The sequence below is a fragment of the Leuciscus leuciscus genome, assembly GCF_965113295.1.
Source record: "Leuciscus leuciscus genome assembly, chromosome: 1".
NCBI classification, from domain to species: Eukaryota; Metazoa; Chordata; class Actinopteri; order Cypriniformes; family Leuciscidae; genus Leuciscus; species Leuciscus leuciscus.
This window is the reverse complement of record NC_138725.1, coordinates 17,139,257-17,153,907: the sequence shown is the minus strand read 5'-3', so window position 1 is coordinate 17,153,907 and position 14,651 is coordinate 17,139,257. Positions and strand designations below refer to the sequence as shown.

Below are 14,651 nucleotides of genomic sequence, written 5' to 3'. Positions count from 1 at the left end.
AAGACGGGAAGCTGAACAACATTGAGCAGAAGATTACTGAGAACAGTCTAATGATCGTAAACCTGACAAAAGCTGTGGAATTCAACGCGGCGGAAATAAAGGACTGTAAAACTAGAATCAACTTGTTCGACAAGCAACTCACCTCTGTTATCACTTCACAAGCAGATCTGATAAGCCGCACGTCGGAGCTCGAACGCTACAAAAGAAGATGGAACCTCAGAGTTATCGGAATGAAAGAAATAGCGGGTGAAGATATCCGAAAAGAAGTCGTCTCATTGTTAGCCGAAATTGCTCCACATCTGCAGCACAAACTTGAAGACATCGTGGATACAGTCCACCGCGTTGGTCCCAAGACGAAGGACAGATCCAGGCAAGTGATCATTCAATTCTGCATGCGAAAATATAGAGACGAGTTCTGGCGCTCCACCAAGGTCTCGGATGTCTGTAAGTTCAGGGGAATAAAGTTCACCGAAGATTTATCCAAGGGAGATCGAGAAGCCCGCGCCGCACTATGGCCGAGGATCAGTGAGGCAAGAGCTGCTGGGAAGAAAGCATACTACCGTGGTCCCTATGGTTACATAGAGGGTAGCCGAATCGTTAAGGACGGTTGATTTCAAGAACTTTCCAATTCATCTTCCCTTGCGCGTGCAAGAAGTGTTAAATGGGATGGTTTGAATTGTGTTTCGCTGTTGAGCGAGATCTCGTTACAGTGCTCTGTTTGAGAGAGACGTTCTGTGTTCTGTAGAGCACGTTACATTACACATTTGACTGTTTATCTTTTCATATCTTTTTTGTATTATTTTAATTTTTTTATTACTCATTTTTTGTCTTAATTCGTTAAATGTTTTCAGTGAAATCACATTTTTCTTGTATTTCTCTAAACGCAAGGGGTCTCCGTAACTCTATCAAAAGAAAAGCTTTCTTTCTATTTTGCAAAAACAAAAACTCACACTGTATATTTTTGCAAGAAACGCACTCCAACCCTGATGACGTGAAGTTCTGGACAAGTCAATGGGGGGACAAAATCATCTTCAGCCATGCCTCTACTCACTCTGCAGGAGTGGCAATACTGTTCAACAACCTACCAGGCAAAGTTGTGAAGGTAAAGACAGACTCAAATGGCCACTGGGCTTCAGTTGTTTTAAACATTAATGATGTTTTGTTTATTTTATTCAATGTATATGGTTACAATAGTGTTCCCTTAAACAACAAATTACTATCTGAAATTTCTGACTCTCTGGTTGAATTTAAACGTGTGTATCTTACTGATAATATTATTATAGGAGGAGATTTTAACATGGTTATGGATGAAGCGTTAGATCGCTTTCCGCCCAAATTTAACACCTCTCACCCAAATCCTCACCTTCTTAATTTTTGTTTAATTAATAATGTAGTGGATGCTTGGAGGGATGGAAATCCAAATCTTAAGCAATTTTCCTGGTTCAAAGCTAATGGGACTTCCAAATCGAGAATTGATTATTGGTTAACCTCATCTAACCTATCTAACTTTATCAAAGATATCTCAATATCCGCGGCACCTTTGACAGATCACTGTTGCATCTTTATATCCTTCTACTCGGGCGAAAGAGAATCACGTAACAAGGGTTACTGGAAATTCAACACCGATTTATTAAAACACAAAAACTTTTGCTCGCGAATTAGATCTATAATTAATGATGTAGCATCGCTTAAAGACCTTACTTCATTTATAAGTAAATGGGAATATTTAAAACACAAGATTCGGGAATTTTCTATACAATTCAGTAAAAATTTAAGTAAGGCCAGAACACAATTGGAGTTAGAATTGACTATAGAATTAAACAATTTATGTAATAAAAGTGAAATGGACAATGAAACCAAATTACAAATTCTATCCTTGCAATCCAAAATTGATAATTTATATATTCAAAAAGCTAAAGGAGCATATGTAAGATCTAAAGCAAGATGGATAGAGAAAGGGGAAAAAAGTAATAACTATTTTTGTAGACTTGAAAAAAGGCGACAAGAGAAAAACGCCATAAATTCTCTTTATGTGAATGGAGTTGAAAATGCCTGTCCTAAAATGATTTCCTCAGAGATTTTTCAATTCTATAGTTCCTTATATAGCTCATCGTTCTCAGCATCAGACTGTAATACTCTCTTTGACAAAATACATACTAGCATACCGCAGTTAGACCAGGAATTTAGAGACTTATGCGAGGCTGACATTACAATAGAGGAATTAGATAAAGCAATAGATAAATTATCTGCAGGGAAATCCCCAGGCCCTGATGGCCTCTCTTCAGAATTTTATAAATTCTTTAGGGAAGACTTGAGAGAACTGTTGTTTCATGCCTTTTTCGAGTGTATCCAAAATAATTCCCTATCTTCGACTATGAAACAGGGTTTAATTACTCTAATCCCCAAACCAGGTAAAGACGCACGACATATAGATAACCTTCGTCCTATCACGCTATTGAACTGTGATTATAAAATTTTAGCTCATATTTTTTCCAATAGACTCAAGAAAAACATTAGTCAAATAATTAGTGAATCACAATCTGGTTTTATAAAAGGCAGATCAATACATAACAACATCAGATTAATCTTAGATATTTTGGATTATAGCGAATGGATTGAGGATGACGGATATATACTTTTTTTAGATTTCAAGAAAGCATTTGATACGATTGAACATAATTTCATATTTAACTCCCTCGAAAAATTTGGTTTTGGCAATAAATTTATTTCTTTTATAAAAATGTTATATAAAGACATCAACAGTTCTATCTCACTATCATTTGGAACATCCCAAAGATTTAATATTTCACGAGGAATAAGACAAGGTTGTCCCATTTCCCCTTTCCTATTTATCTTGGCGGTAGAAATGCTTGCTATTTTGATAGATAAAAACAGCGACTTTGACAAATTGAGTGTATTTGGGAAACAAATTGGTATTAGCCAATTAGCCGATGATACAGCGATCTTTTTAAAGGACCAATATCAAATTGATAAAGCCATCCAATTTATTAATCTGTTCTCCAAAGCATCAGGCCTACACTTAAACTTAAATAAATGTGAGTTATTTGCAATTCATGGCAGCGAACTAGACTCTTTATGTAATATACCGATAAAAACATCTGTAAAATACTTGGGGATAATTATTACTAGAGATAGCAATCTAAGTGTCCAAGAAAATTTTGTTAAAAATCTTTCAAAAGCTAAAATTATTCTCAATAACTGGATACAAAGGGATATCTCAATATTTGGAAGAGTTTTGTTAACCAAAATGGAATTGCTCTCTAGGTTTGTTTACCCAGCCTCCTCGCTAGCTATCCCACCTCACTTACTAAAAGAGTGTAACATTGCAATATTTAACTTTATTTGGAAAAATAAGCATCACTATATTAACAAAAATGATTTAGTTCACAGTTACGAAGAAGGAGGATTAAATGTTATTGACTTAGAAATAATGAATAGTGTTTTAAAAACTCAGTGGTTAAAATCTTTTCTTTGTAATGCAAACGGCTTATGGTTTACTGTTTCTTCTTCAATATTTCAGAAAGTAGGTGGTTTGGAATTTTTGATTAGATGTGATTTTGAGTTGAACAAATTACCTCTTAAATTGTCTGCATTCCATCAACAAGTTCTCCTTTATTGGAAGTTAGCCTTTTCCCACAATTTTAGTCCACACAAAACATGTATTTGGAACAATCGCTTTATCTTACACCATAACAAATCTTTATTTTATGAAAATTGGATTCAATATAATATTTTTTCCCTGTTGGACATGATGGACAGCTATGGAAATGTATTAAATTACAATGATTTTTGTTTGAAACATGGATTTGTATGTCACCCTAAAGAGTTTTACACAATTGTAAATGCCATACCCAAAAGCATGGTGTTACTAGTAAAGAGTATTCTTTCACACTATTCTGTAACATTCTCTCTCCCTTCTCCTTCTCTGGGTGAATTATCTATTAGAGATCATAAATGCAACAACAAATATATCAGAAGTGTTTTTATTGATAGACTTCATCCAAATAGAATTAAACGTTACTATATTTTCAAAGATTTTAGCCCGGAGGAGGTGAAGGAATTGAGAATGAATTATCTTACCTTTCCAAGTCTTCCTAAAATGAAAGAAGTTCATTTTAAAATTATAAATGATATATACCCATCTAAAGAATTCTTAAAATCTAAATTTGATATCGGAGAAAATTCTTGTCAATTTTGTGATACGAATATTGAAACCACTGAACATATCTTTTATCATTGTAATCACTCAAAATTGTTTTGGTCTCAATTGTACAGTAAAATGTCATGCATTATTACATGTGTAAATCCCTTTGAATACAAACAAATTAAGTTTGGTGTACTTAAGAAAGATTGTCCACAGTACTACTTAGTTAATAATCTTTTTGAATTTGCTAAATATTTCATTCATAAATGCAGATTTTTGAAAACCCCCCCATCCTTTCCTCACTTTGCTAATGAACTTAAAGCTTTTGCTTCTTCACTTTGCACCCTTTCAAATGTAAAAGCTTCCACAGTTGCAAATTTTCTCAATGAGCTAAGTGCACTTTAGATCCGTACCCCTTGCAAGGACCTACCTTCGTGTAAATGTTATTCATTGGTTTATTATTTATGTATTTATTATTTTGTCTTTTTTTTTATTTTTTTTTTTATTGTCCTTCTTGATTGTATATTTGAGACTTTGTCGCTGTTTCTTATTATAATTTGTAATTGTGTCTGCCTTTGAAAATTGTTAATTAATATTGTTTGTTCAATACCTATTTTGTATGTAAATTTGAATTCAATAATAAAAAAAAATAATAAAAAAAATAAAAAAAAAATAAAAAAAAATTCGAGAGTAGCCGGAGAACTGAGCCAGCGCAGCTTCTCAAGAGCGGCTGCACTGGGCTGCAGGAGCTCTGATGACGACACAGCTGTTCCACGATTGGCCGGATTCACCGCATGACAACGATCACGTGTGTTTCGTGTTTATTCGAACACCTTTAGTTCCTCTAAAGCTCTCAAATCAGTTTATTATAACAGTGAACACTCTTTTCATGTCGTTGTCATGTTATATTGTGTCATGTTTATCAAATTAAAACTGCTTAAAAAACGTAGACTCCACTTCATTGATAGTAGCTTATGTTGAACTTTATTCTTGTTCAAACAGACGCTGTATGAAGCAGTACATAAAGTATTGAATGAAAATGTCTCTGAAACATCTGTGTATTATTTGGCAAATATTACATTTATTTCACTTCAGCTGTGGTAAAGTATGCAAACACCACGTGAGCGGTCACTACGGGAAGCAGAAAGTGTCCGACTTCACGTCTCCGTTTGCAGCTCCTCCCCGCCTGCACGCGGCTACTCTCGCCGATCGGTTACATCCAGCCGCAGCCGATGTCGAACACACCTGATGTTTACAGTCATTCTGTAAATACTGGGATTCGATAATATTTCAACTTGGATTTTTACTACATATAAATCATTTGGTAAATAGCCCACATCATTAGACATATTAAACCTCCAAAAAATCATATTTTCCCACTTCAGGCATTTAAGTCCTTTTATTAATTTCAGTGTTTTTCAGATTTAAACACCTTTTATTCTAAACTCTGTAATGGACAAAATGGACTTGGTTTAAAGATGATTTTACACAAAACTTGCTATAAAACAAACATCTACCTACTGCTCATGTGTCTCTCATAACAATTTAATAAATGTAACATTTATGATACTTTTCACATTTTTTGGGGACTGAAGTTAAAAATAGACAAATTGTGTGTCTGGGGTCTCTTTATTTTTGTGAGAAATATTGTAAATTTAGATGTTTAACTATAACCACAATCGTATTGTGTTAGTCCTGTAATCAAAATAAGTTTTTTAGTTTTTAATATGTTAGGCTTATGAATAAGCTGGTGTGTTCCAAACCAATGACAAAATTCACATTCAGGAGATATAAGCATTCAAAAGTCCCTCACTTCTGCTAAAATGGATGACAGATTTTTACGACATCATCGCACACTTCAGTTTCTCATCACATCTTCTGTCCAATCAAATGCTCTCCAGAATCTAAAGCTCCGCCCCCTCTGCTATAAATATCACCTGACCAAAGCAAGTCACGTCACGGAGCAAAACGTTTTTGTTTGGGTGATGAATATATACCTAATACTACAAATAAATAAAACATCTCCAGTTAACTAGCAGGGCATTCATTTAGTTTGTTTGTCAAATAAGAGGCGTTCTAGATGAAGTGTGATCACGATGCATCTGTCAATGCAACACTTCTGGGGTTGTGAATTTCATGCCATTCATGCCAGGATTCATGCCATTGCACAGGAGGCCAGCAGTGCCAGCGTGAGGCCACATCTGACCGCTTGCTATGTGTGTGTGTGTGTGTGTGTGTGTGTGTGTGTGTGTGTGTGTGTGTGTGTGTGTGTGTGTGTGTGTGTGTGTGTGTGTGTGTGTGTGTGTGTGCACCATGAAGCTTTTAGGCTACTAAGTTTGTGCTTGTGAAACCACAAATTGAATGACAAAGCGAATTTGTTTGAATATTACGCTATATTTAATTTACACTTTGTTACAAGTTACCGTATTCAATTTGCTAACCTTTTGCTTTCTTCCCAGCGTGTTCACGTAGCACACTTTCATGCTTTCGGGAGATGTGCCTTTTTAGATTCCAAAAGGAATCTTTACTTACTGAAACGATGTCTCCACATTCATTTTCTTGTACCACATTATCACTGTTAGTTAGTTTTTTAATAGTACACCTGTATGATTTCTCGTTTTCTTTTTTTAAGTACTTTTTGAACTCCATTATTGAGCCGAGTTTTGAATGAAAACAGTCTGTTGATGACAGTGCAAGACAGATGGATTCTGGGTCAGGCTTGACTGAGCATGCTTCAGACTCGTGGTGTGAGCGGAGCGAAATTGGAGCGGGAAATAGAGCGACGCTCCGTCCTTTTAAAAATGCCGCTCTGCGCTCTGTCTAAGACTGTCAAAGTGACGCCAAAATGAATGGGAGTCAATAGAATGTTAACAGCAGGTGATGGCTTGTTAGCCAATGGCGCCCCCCGGGGGTGGTACACTATTCGAGAGCTCGATTACCCCCCGGCTTAGTTAGATGTCAGTCTCATCTCCTTTTATATCCACCGAACATACCATATCCGCATCACCACATAAAGATAATGAATATAATTAATATGGATGATAAAATGTTCTCAGAACTGTGCACTTGCCTTTAAATTGGAGAATAAGAGTAGCATCATTTTCAAAACCCTGTTATTTGTACTGTTCAAAAGTTAAAGTGGGAACCAATACCTGCTCTCTCTCCTCTTTTTTTCTGGAGTTATTTTCTTTCAGCATCTGACCTTCAAATGTTTAAAATATAAAGTATCATGAAGACATCCCCAGGACCAGGATTGAAATCCACTTGTTTAGATTGATTAATGTAATTAATTTATTTGTGATCTATAGTTGAAAACACTTATTAGTAGTTATTTTAAACTGCTTTATGTTCACAGATAAGTTGGTAACATTTTAAATACAGTACAACTTGATCTAACTTACTTCAAAGGATAGTTACTCAGCAGCAGCATGAACCACCGTATTCTAATTGTTAGCATGTCGCTCTGTATTTTTTAAAAAAAGAAAGAAATAGTAAATAGCCTTCCTGTAGCTCAAACAGTAGAGCGTTGGTGCTTGCAACGCCAAGGTCACGGGCTTCCGGTGTGTATTTCTTCATTTTCACCCGGTTAAATTTTTTCTCCTTTATTGTTTAATTTTACTGTGACTTATGTTGTCACTCTCATTTAACTGTTTTCCAGCTGCCTGTAAGAAATATTACGCAGGAGCTTCAGGTACAAACAACCAGATCTTGCATTGCAGCGGAAGCCGAGCCGAGCGAGTCGAGCGAGAAGAAAGAGGGTAAGATTTATTAGATTAGATCCGTTTTTGGTCAATGTGACTATTTTTCAGGTGCATTAATAGATGTGTTGTCCATACGCAGTGCATTGCGCAGTACTGATTGTCTTTATTGGTTTTTACAGCTGCTAGAAGCGAGAGTGTGCTAGCTGAGGATGAGGTGGGCCTTTGGAAGTGCGCTACCATAGACCTGATGTCTGATGAGGAAGATGGCATTGTCGGCGGGGTGTCTGGATGGATTGTGCGACCGCCGTCCTTTCGCAGCCAGGAGCTCACCGAGCTCTGTGCCACGCTGCAGTCGAGATTATAGGCGATTCCAAAGGACAGGGCAACGCACCACAGACGTCTGCAAAATGGACCGAATTCAGACAGAATGCCGCTAGCTCCGAAGCGGAAAACAGACACTTCACGGTGCTGTAGGATTTTGGGCTTCTCGTGAGCTTCCCATTTGTTGTGTGGGCAAATCTCCTATGCTTTGTACATATATGATATATGATATATGATATGGTTGTGTGTTTGTGCTAATAAAGCTCTTTCTTTGAATAAACAGCATGTCCCTGGCAAATTTTCCTTTCCGCAATAAATTCATTCATGTCCTTGATGGTAATAATAGTGTAGTCCATAGGATAACAATGACATGAATATACAACATATATATACTGTATATATATATATATATACAAATAATTTTATATATTAATTTTATATTTATATATAATTATTATTATTTGGGGTGGGGTTTAAATTTATTATGACCCAGGGTGACCAATAGTAACAGATCTGCCAACCAATCACGAGTGATTTTTCTTGTTTAAATGTAGTGGTTTCAACCAATACTGAGTGAGGAAATTCAAGCCATTCTCTGGCAAGAAGCGGGCGCTGCTATTCATATGCTAATTTGAGCCATTAGCACCTCCGCGAGATCTCCACATATGTCATGGTTCGTTTCTGTCAATATGTGGCACAGATGAACGCGACGTTCACAGGCTGTAAATTGTCGTTAACTGATTTTGATTTTTGATTTTGAGTACTTTATTATCCCCTTAGGGAAATTTAGTTGCTTGCGTTTCACATGCTCACATACAGCACCGACAATACACGTCACATAATACAAGAAAAGAGAATGAAGACAAATAATAATAAAATACACGAAATCATCACTGAGACCCGCTCAGTAAGCAGCTGCATTACCTTTTGTTCAACAATTTAACTGCCTGTGGCAGGAAGGAGTTTTTCCCCGTTTTATAAAATCGCTGGCATCCTGAACCTTCGCCCAGAAGGTAATCTCTCAAATTTATCAAACAAAGGGTGCTTACTGTCTGCTGTGATTTTTGTTCACAGCCTCTGTCCATTTATCCCACCTCAGTTTATGATCAAAGATGACCCCAAGACATTTGTACTCCTCAACACTTTGTATTGGCTCTCCTTTGATAGTGGTTACATTCACTGAAGACTCCTTCCTAAAATCAATGCACATCTCCTTTGTTTTTAAAATATTTAACTTAAGATATGACATGTCGCACCAAGAAATAAATTCATTTAAAACAGGTCCATGACTGTCCTCGTCCCCCTTTAGGAGACTGACTAGTGCAGTATCATCTGCAAATTTGATAAAAAAAATCTGCCTGAGTGTGCACTTATACAGTGATTTGTGTACAATATAAACAATAGGGGTGAGAGGACACAGCCTTGTGGGGATCCGACATTAGTAATTTGTTTCTCCGACATTGATCCACCCACACTCACTCTCTGTACTCCATTCCTTAAAAAAAAAAAATCCTGCAACCACATAATCAGTCCCCCATCCAGGTTAAACTGTGGTTAATCTCTCGACCAACACAGTTGGCAATATAGTGTTAAAAGCCGACGAAAAATCCGCAAATAGGATTCTCACGTGGTTTTTGGAATCTTCAAGGTGTGAATGTCACGGAATGGGTAAAACAGGAAGCGAGGATTCATGTGCGTAAAAGGAATTTATTAAATAAACAAAACAAACTTACAATCAAAACAACCCCGTGGGGGGGAAAAACAGGAGAGAACTCAGGCAGGCATCAAGAAGAACACGAGGGAACATAGACAACGAACCAGCTCAGGACTGCAAACACAGGGGAACTAAATAGGGAACAAACAAGGAAGGTAACGAGGCAGGCAGGTGAGGGACATTAAACAATAACGTTTGACAATTGACAGGAGAGCACATGGCACAAGGAAATAACATGACAGCTATGTGCTCACAACAGACCAGATTAACACAAACACATGACAAACCGGGAGTGTCACAGCTCTGTCACTAAACCAAGAGAAAACCCAGACAAGGGTGACAGAACTGTGACAGTGAATATACAATATGCAACAATGTTAAAATTGCGTCATCTACTCCCTTGTTTGACTGGTAGGCGAATTGTAAAGGGTCCAATAGATGCTGGGTTTTTGACACTACATACCTTTTAACCCTTTAACGTGCATTGTAACCGTGCGGTTGACCTTTTTTCGTGTTCAAATTCCTGCAATTAAAACTCGCCAAACCCCATTTTTAGCTGTTTGTTCTTCTTCCTCTCACTGAATAGAATGTGTAATGACAATTATATCCACTGGGTGGCAATGTTGTAATAAAATATTTGTTGCTGAGACGAGCTGAATCTGAATCGGAAGTGTGTTGTCGTGACCTCTCCTCAAACAATGGCTGGCAATGACGCTAAAATTTAAGGTAAGATATTTTTTGGTTGGATTTCATGTTCTAGACTTCCTAATGATTATATTTTTGTTGAATGGAAGAAACGTGATGATAAGATGTATCTCTCTGTTACCTCTGAAAAGTTGTGTGACCGCTCGGTTGAGTTGCCCATTTAGGGTAAACTGAACTGGACGCTAGCTAAATTAGCACAGCAACGCGATCGTGACTCAGCATAATACACCCTGCAGGATCATACGGCCAATTTCTTTGCTAGACTATATGTATTTTACCATTATTTATACGGCCTGTGGTTTTACCTTCAGATTCTAAATTTAATACGTTTTACTCTTTACATGTTACGAAATGAACCATTAGTCCTAACGTTACTCATTATTTCTGCAATAGCCATCGTAGCTGAGGCTTATTGACTAACACTACGTTATGCATTGAATAGCTACAACTACAGCTGTCTAGATGGGTATAAACATTACATTTTCTGTTCAATATTCTGACAGACACAACATGATAATGAGACTGAGACTGTAATTGATTCGATGGGGACATTTTTGGCTTTATTTAGCACAGTAAACTTACCTTATCAGTCACACTTCAACATTTTCTGTCTCTTGTTATGTAATTTCATGGTTGTGTGTTATCCGATTTGTCATACATAGTACACAGAGCATTTATTAGCATATGCAATTTTTTCTTAACAAATTAAAATAAATCACAATGTGCCTGTATGTTGGGAGAACAGTTTATCAATATGACAATTGTGCATTTATTATGGATAGATGTACCTGATGCACTGTTTACTCAAGACACAGTTTGTGACCCTACACTGTACAGTAATGTTTATGTTCCATCTCTTTCAGACATAATGGACTGCCGTACATTTTATGGACCCCCCAGATCTACCTCTAGCACTATTGCACTTTTACCCGCTGATCCATGTGACTCAGAAGTGGAAGAGCTCAGTGATCCAGACGATGGAGATAATGAAGATTTTGTCCCTCCACGCAGTATAGATTTACCGCCCCCTTCAAAGAAATTGAGGAATAGAAACAGGCTTGTTGAGGTATCTTCAGACCTCAATCAAACTCCCTCCCCTCCTGCAAAGTCCAGAAAGACCAAAAAGACCAAATGGGTCAAAAAGGACATTCCAATCTTCACTCTGCCCGAGCCTGTCTTCGAGCTTCCAGAGTTGGTCCAGACGCCGTTTCAGTATTTTAAGAAGCTCTTTACTGACCAGATGATTGTGCACATAACTGAGCATACCAACCTGTACTCAGTTCAACAGACCGGGACATCCATCAACACCACAGCTGCTGAAATTGAGGTTTTCTTGTCAGTTTTGCTCTACATGGGAGTTTTTGAATTTCCCTCTTTGGAAGATTACTGGGCCTGTGAGTCACGCTTCCCACCAGTGGCTGATACCATGTCAGTGAAGCGCTTCAAAGTGCTCCGAAGATATGTCCACTTCAATGATAACTTCCAGATGGAGGGCTGCCCTGACCGCTTCCATAAGATACGTCCTCTTTTTGACATGTTCAGAGAACAATGCCTCCTTATTCCACCTACCAACAAGCAGAGTGTTGACGAAGTTATGGTGGCTTACAAGGGCACCAGAGCTGGCAAACTCAGGCAGTACATTCAGAACAAGCCGGATAAGTGGGGTTTTAAGATCTTCTGTCGGGGCAGCTACTCTGGCATCATCCATGACTTCATATTGTACCAAGGGGCCACAACATTTTTCAACATTCAAGAGGAAGAGCATGCACATCTGGGCTTGGAAGACCTTCTCCTTGGCGCCAAGGTTGTCTCAATACTCTGCAACACTATCGTACACAAAGAGGCAACTGTGGTGTTCTACGACAACTTCTTTACCAGCTTCAACTTGGTGAAGACACTGCACACCAACCTGGGATTGAGAAGTGTGGGTACCGTCAGGGTAAATCGCACAGGTAATGCACTTTCAGTAAACTTAATCATGTAGTAAATGGTAATCATGTTAGTTACACAGTCACAACCAAATCAAACCATGCATGCACATAAATGTTTTTCTTCTGATGCAGATATACTGTACACATGCCTTCCATTTGTTATAGAAATTATATTAGTGTTATTGTGACACATACTGTACTCACAAAAACAAATTTCCATGTCTTTCAGGTGGTGCAACATTGATGAGTGATAAGGAGATGGTGAAGCGAGGCCGAGGTGTTGTTGATTTCTGTTCATCAGAGGGAGTCGTTGCAGTAAAGTGGTTCGACAACAAGTGTGTCACCTTGCTGAGCAATGCTTATGGGGTGGAGCCACTGTCTTCAGTGAAGAGATACACAAAGGAGGCGCAACAGAAGGTCGACGTCCCTTGCCCATCCATCGTCCTGGCATACAATCAAGCCATGGGGGGCATTGATCTCTCCGATATGCTTGTGCACCTCTACAAAACACCAATGAAGTCCCGGCGCTGGTACCTGCCATTGTTTGGGTACATCATCGATGTGAGCATTGTGAATGCATGGCTTATCTACAAAAGGGACTGCAGCATTCTCAAACAGAAACCGATGCCCTTGAAGAAGTTCCGTCTGTCGGTGGCAGCTACTTTGAAGGGAGCTGACAAGGTACCTGCCAGGGCTGGCCGACCCCCAGGTGCAAAGCACAAGCCACAAGTCCGTCGCCCCAACCCCCGAGTTCTCCACCCCACCCAGGAAGTCCGATATGATGGCGTTGGACACTGGCCTACATTTGGCACTCAGAGAGGGAGGTGCAACTTGTGCAAAAGTGGAGTGTCGCGTTGGCGATGTTCCAAATGTGGAGATGGGAAGTTGTTCCTTTGTTTGAACAACAAAAAACAGTGCTTTGTTGCATATCACCAGAGATGAGTTAAGAGTAAGCCAAGGATGAGACCTATTCACGCACGCACGCGCACACACACACACACACACACACACACACCCTTACTTGATATTATTACTACATTGACTAATCACCCTTTATAATTTTTTTATGATTTTACAAGTTGCATTTTAGTATTGCAATTTAGAGTAATTCAAGGATGAGAAGTTGTTTGAACGGAAAACTGTTCTTTGTTACGTATCACCTATCAAATCAAAAGATATGTACTATATTTCTAATTTATTACATTGTCAAGTTGTCTATACCATAGACATTGTCTATGGTAGACATATAATATTGTCAGATATTGTTACCAGAGATTATTTATTTATTTATTTTATTTATAGTATATATTTTTTTAATTATTTATTGTTTACAGTTATCATAATTATTTATTTAGCTTTGTATTTGTTACATTTCTTGAATTCTATTATGTTTACTGTTGCACTTTACAATGTTTTTATTGTATGTGTTATAATAAGAACATGTTTTTAAAATAAATTGATGATATTGTTAACATATTCTACTGTCTGTAATGTTTTTATATGAAAAAAAATTCAACTTCAGATGCACACAAGAAAAAAATCCATGAATGCCTAATACTAGTTACTTCATGCTGAGAATGACCCTAAATGGGCAAGTCAACCGGCTGGTTGACGTGTGTATCTGCTTCCTGATTGGGTCTTTAAAAAAAAAAACACTGAAAAGTTGCTAAATGTGGACTAAGGAACACCATTTTATCAAAAAATATTTTTTTGCATATTTATTTCTTAGTGTGACTGATAAAGGGTTAACAAGCCTTTCAAAGCTTTTAAACACCAAAGAGGTCGGTGCAATTGGTCGATAATCACTGAGCTCTAGTGGTTTATTGATTTTAGGAAAGGGTATAATAGTTGATGTTTTCCAGATAGTTGGTACTATGCATCGGTCTAAAGATCTTTGGAATAGTGAAGTAAAAACCGTGGATAATTGCTCAGCACAGATTTTTAATACTCGCCCACAGATGCTGTCAGGCCCGGGACTCTTATGTATATTGCAACTCTGAAACTTTCCTTTACATCCGCCTCTTTGATGATAAAATTATTAGTTGATGTAAATAAAGTTTCCTCATCCCTGTTAGTATTCTCACTATTTCCTTCAAAAAAAAAAAAAAAAAAAA

The 14,651-nt window shown here is 37.7% G+C and overlaps 1 protein-coding gene across 1 annotated transcript; it reads left to right on the top strand.

Annotated features, from left to right (window-relative positions):
* The first annotated feature begins 10,370 nt into the window (after positions 1–10,370).
* On the top strand, positions 10,371–13,755 carry LOC309476438 (piggyBac transposable element-derived protein 3-like). Its single transcript, XM_082139634.1, has 3 exons — positions 10,371–10,627; positions 11,470–12,558; positions 12,767–13,755. Exons 2-3 carry the CDS (start codon positions 11,475–11,477, stop codon positions 13,477–13,479), a joined length of 1,797 nt encoding a protein of 598 aa, XP_081995760.1. The 5' UTR covers positions 10,371–10,627; positions 11,470–11,474; the 3' UTR covers positions 13,480–13,755.
* The last annotated feature ends 896 nt before the right edge of the window (positions 13,756–14,651 follow it).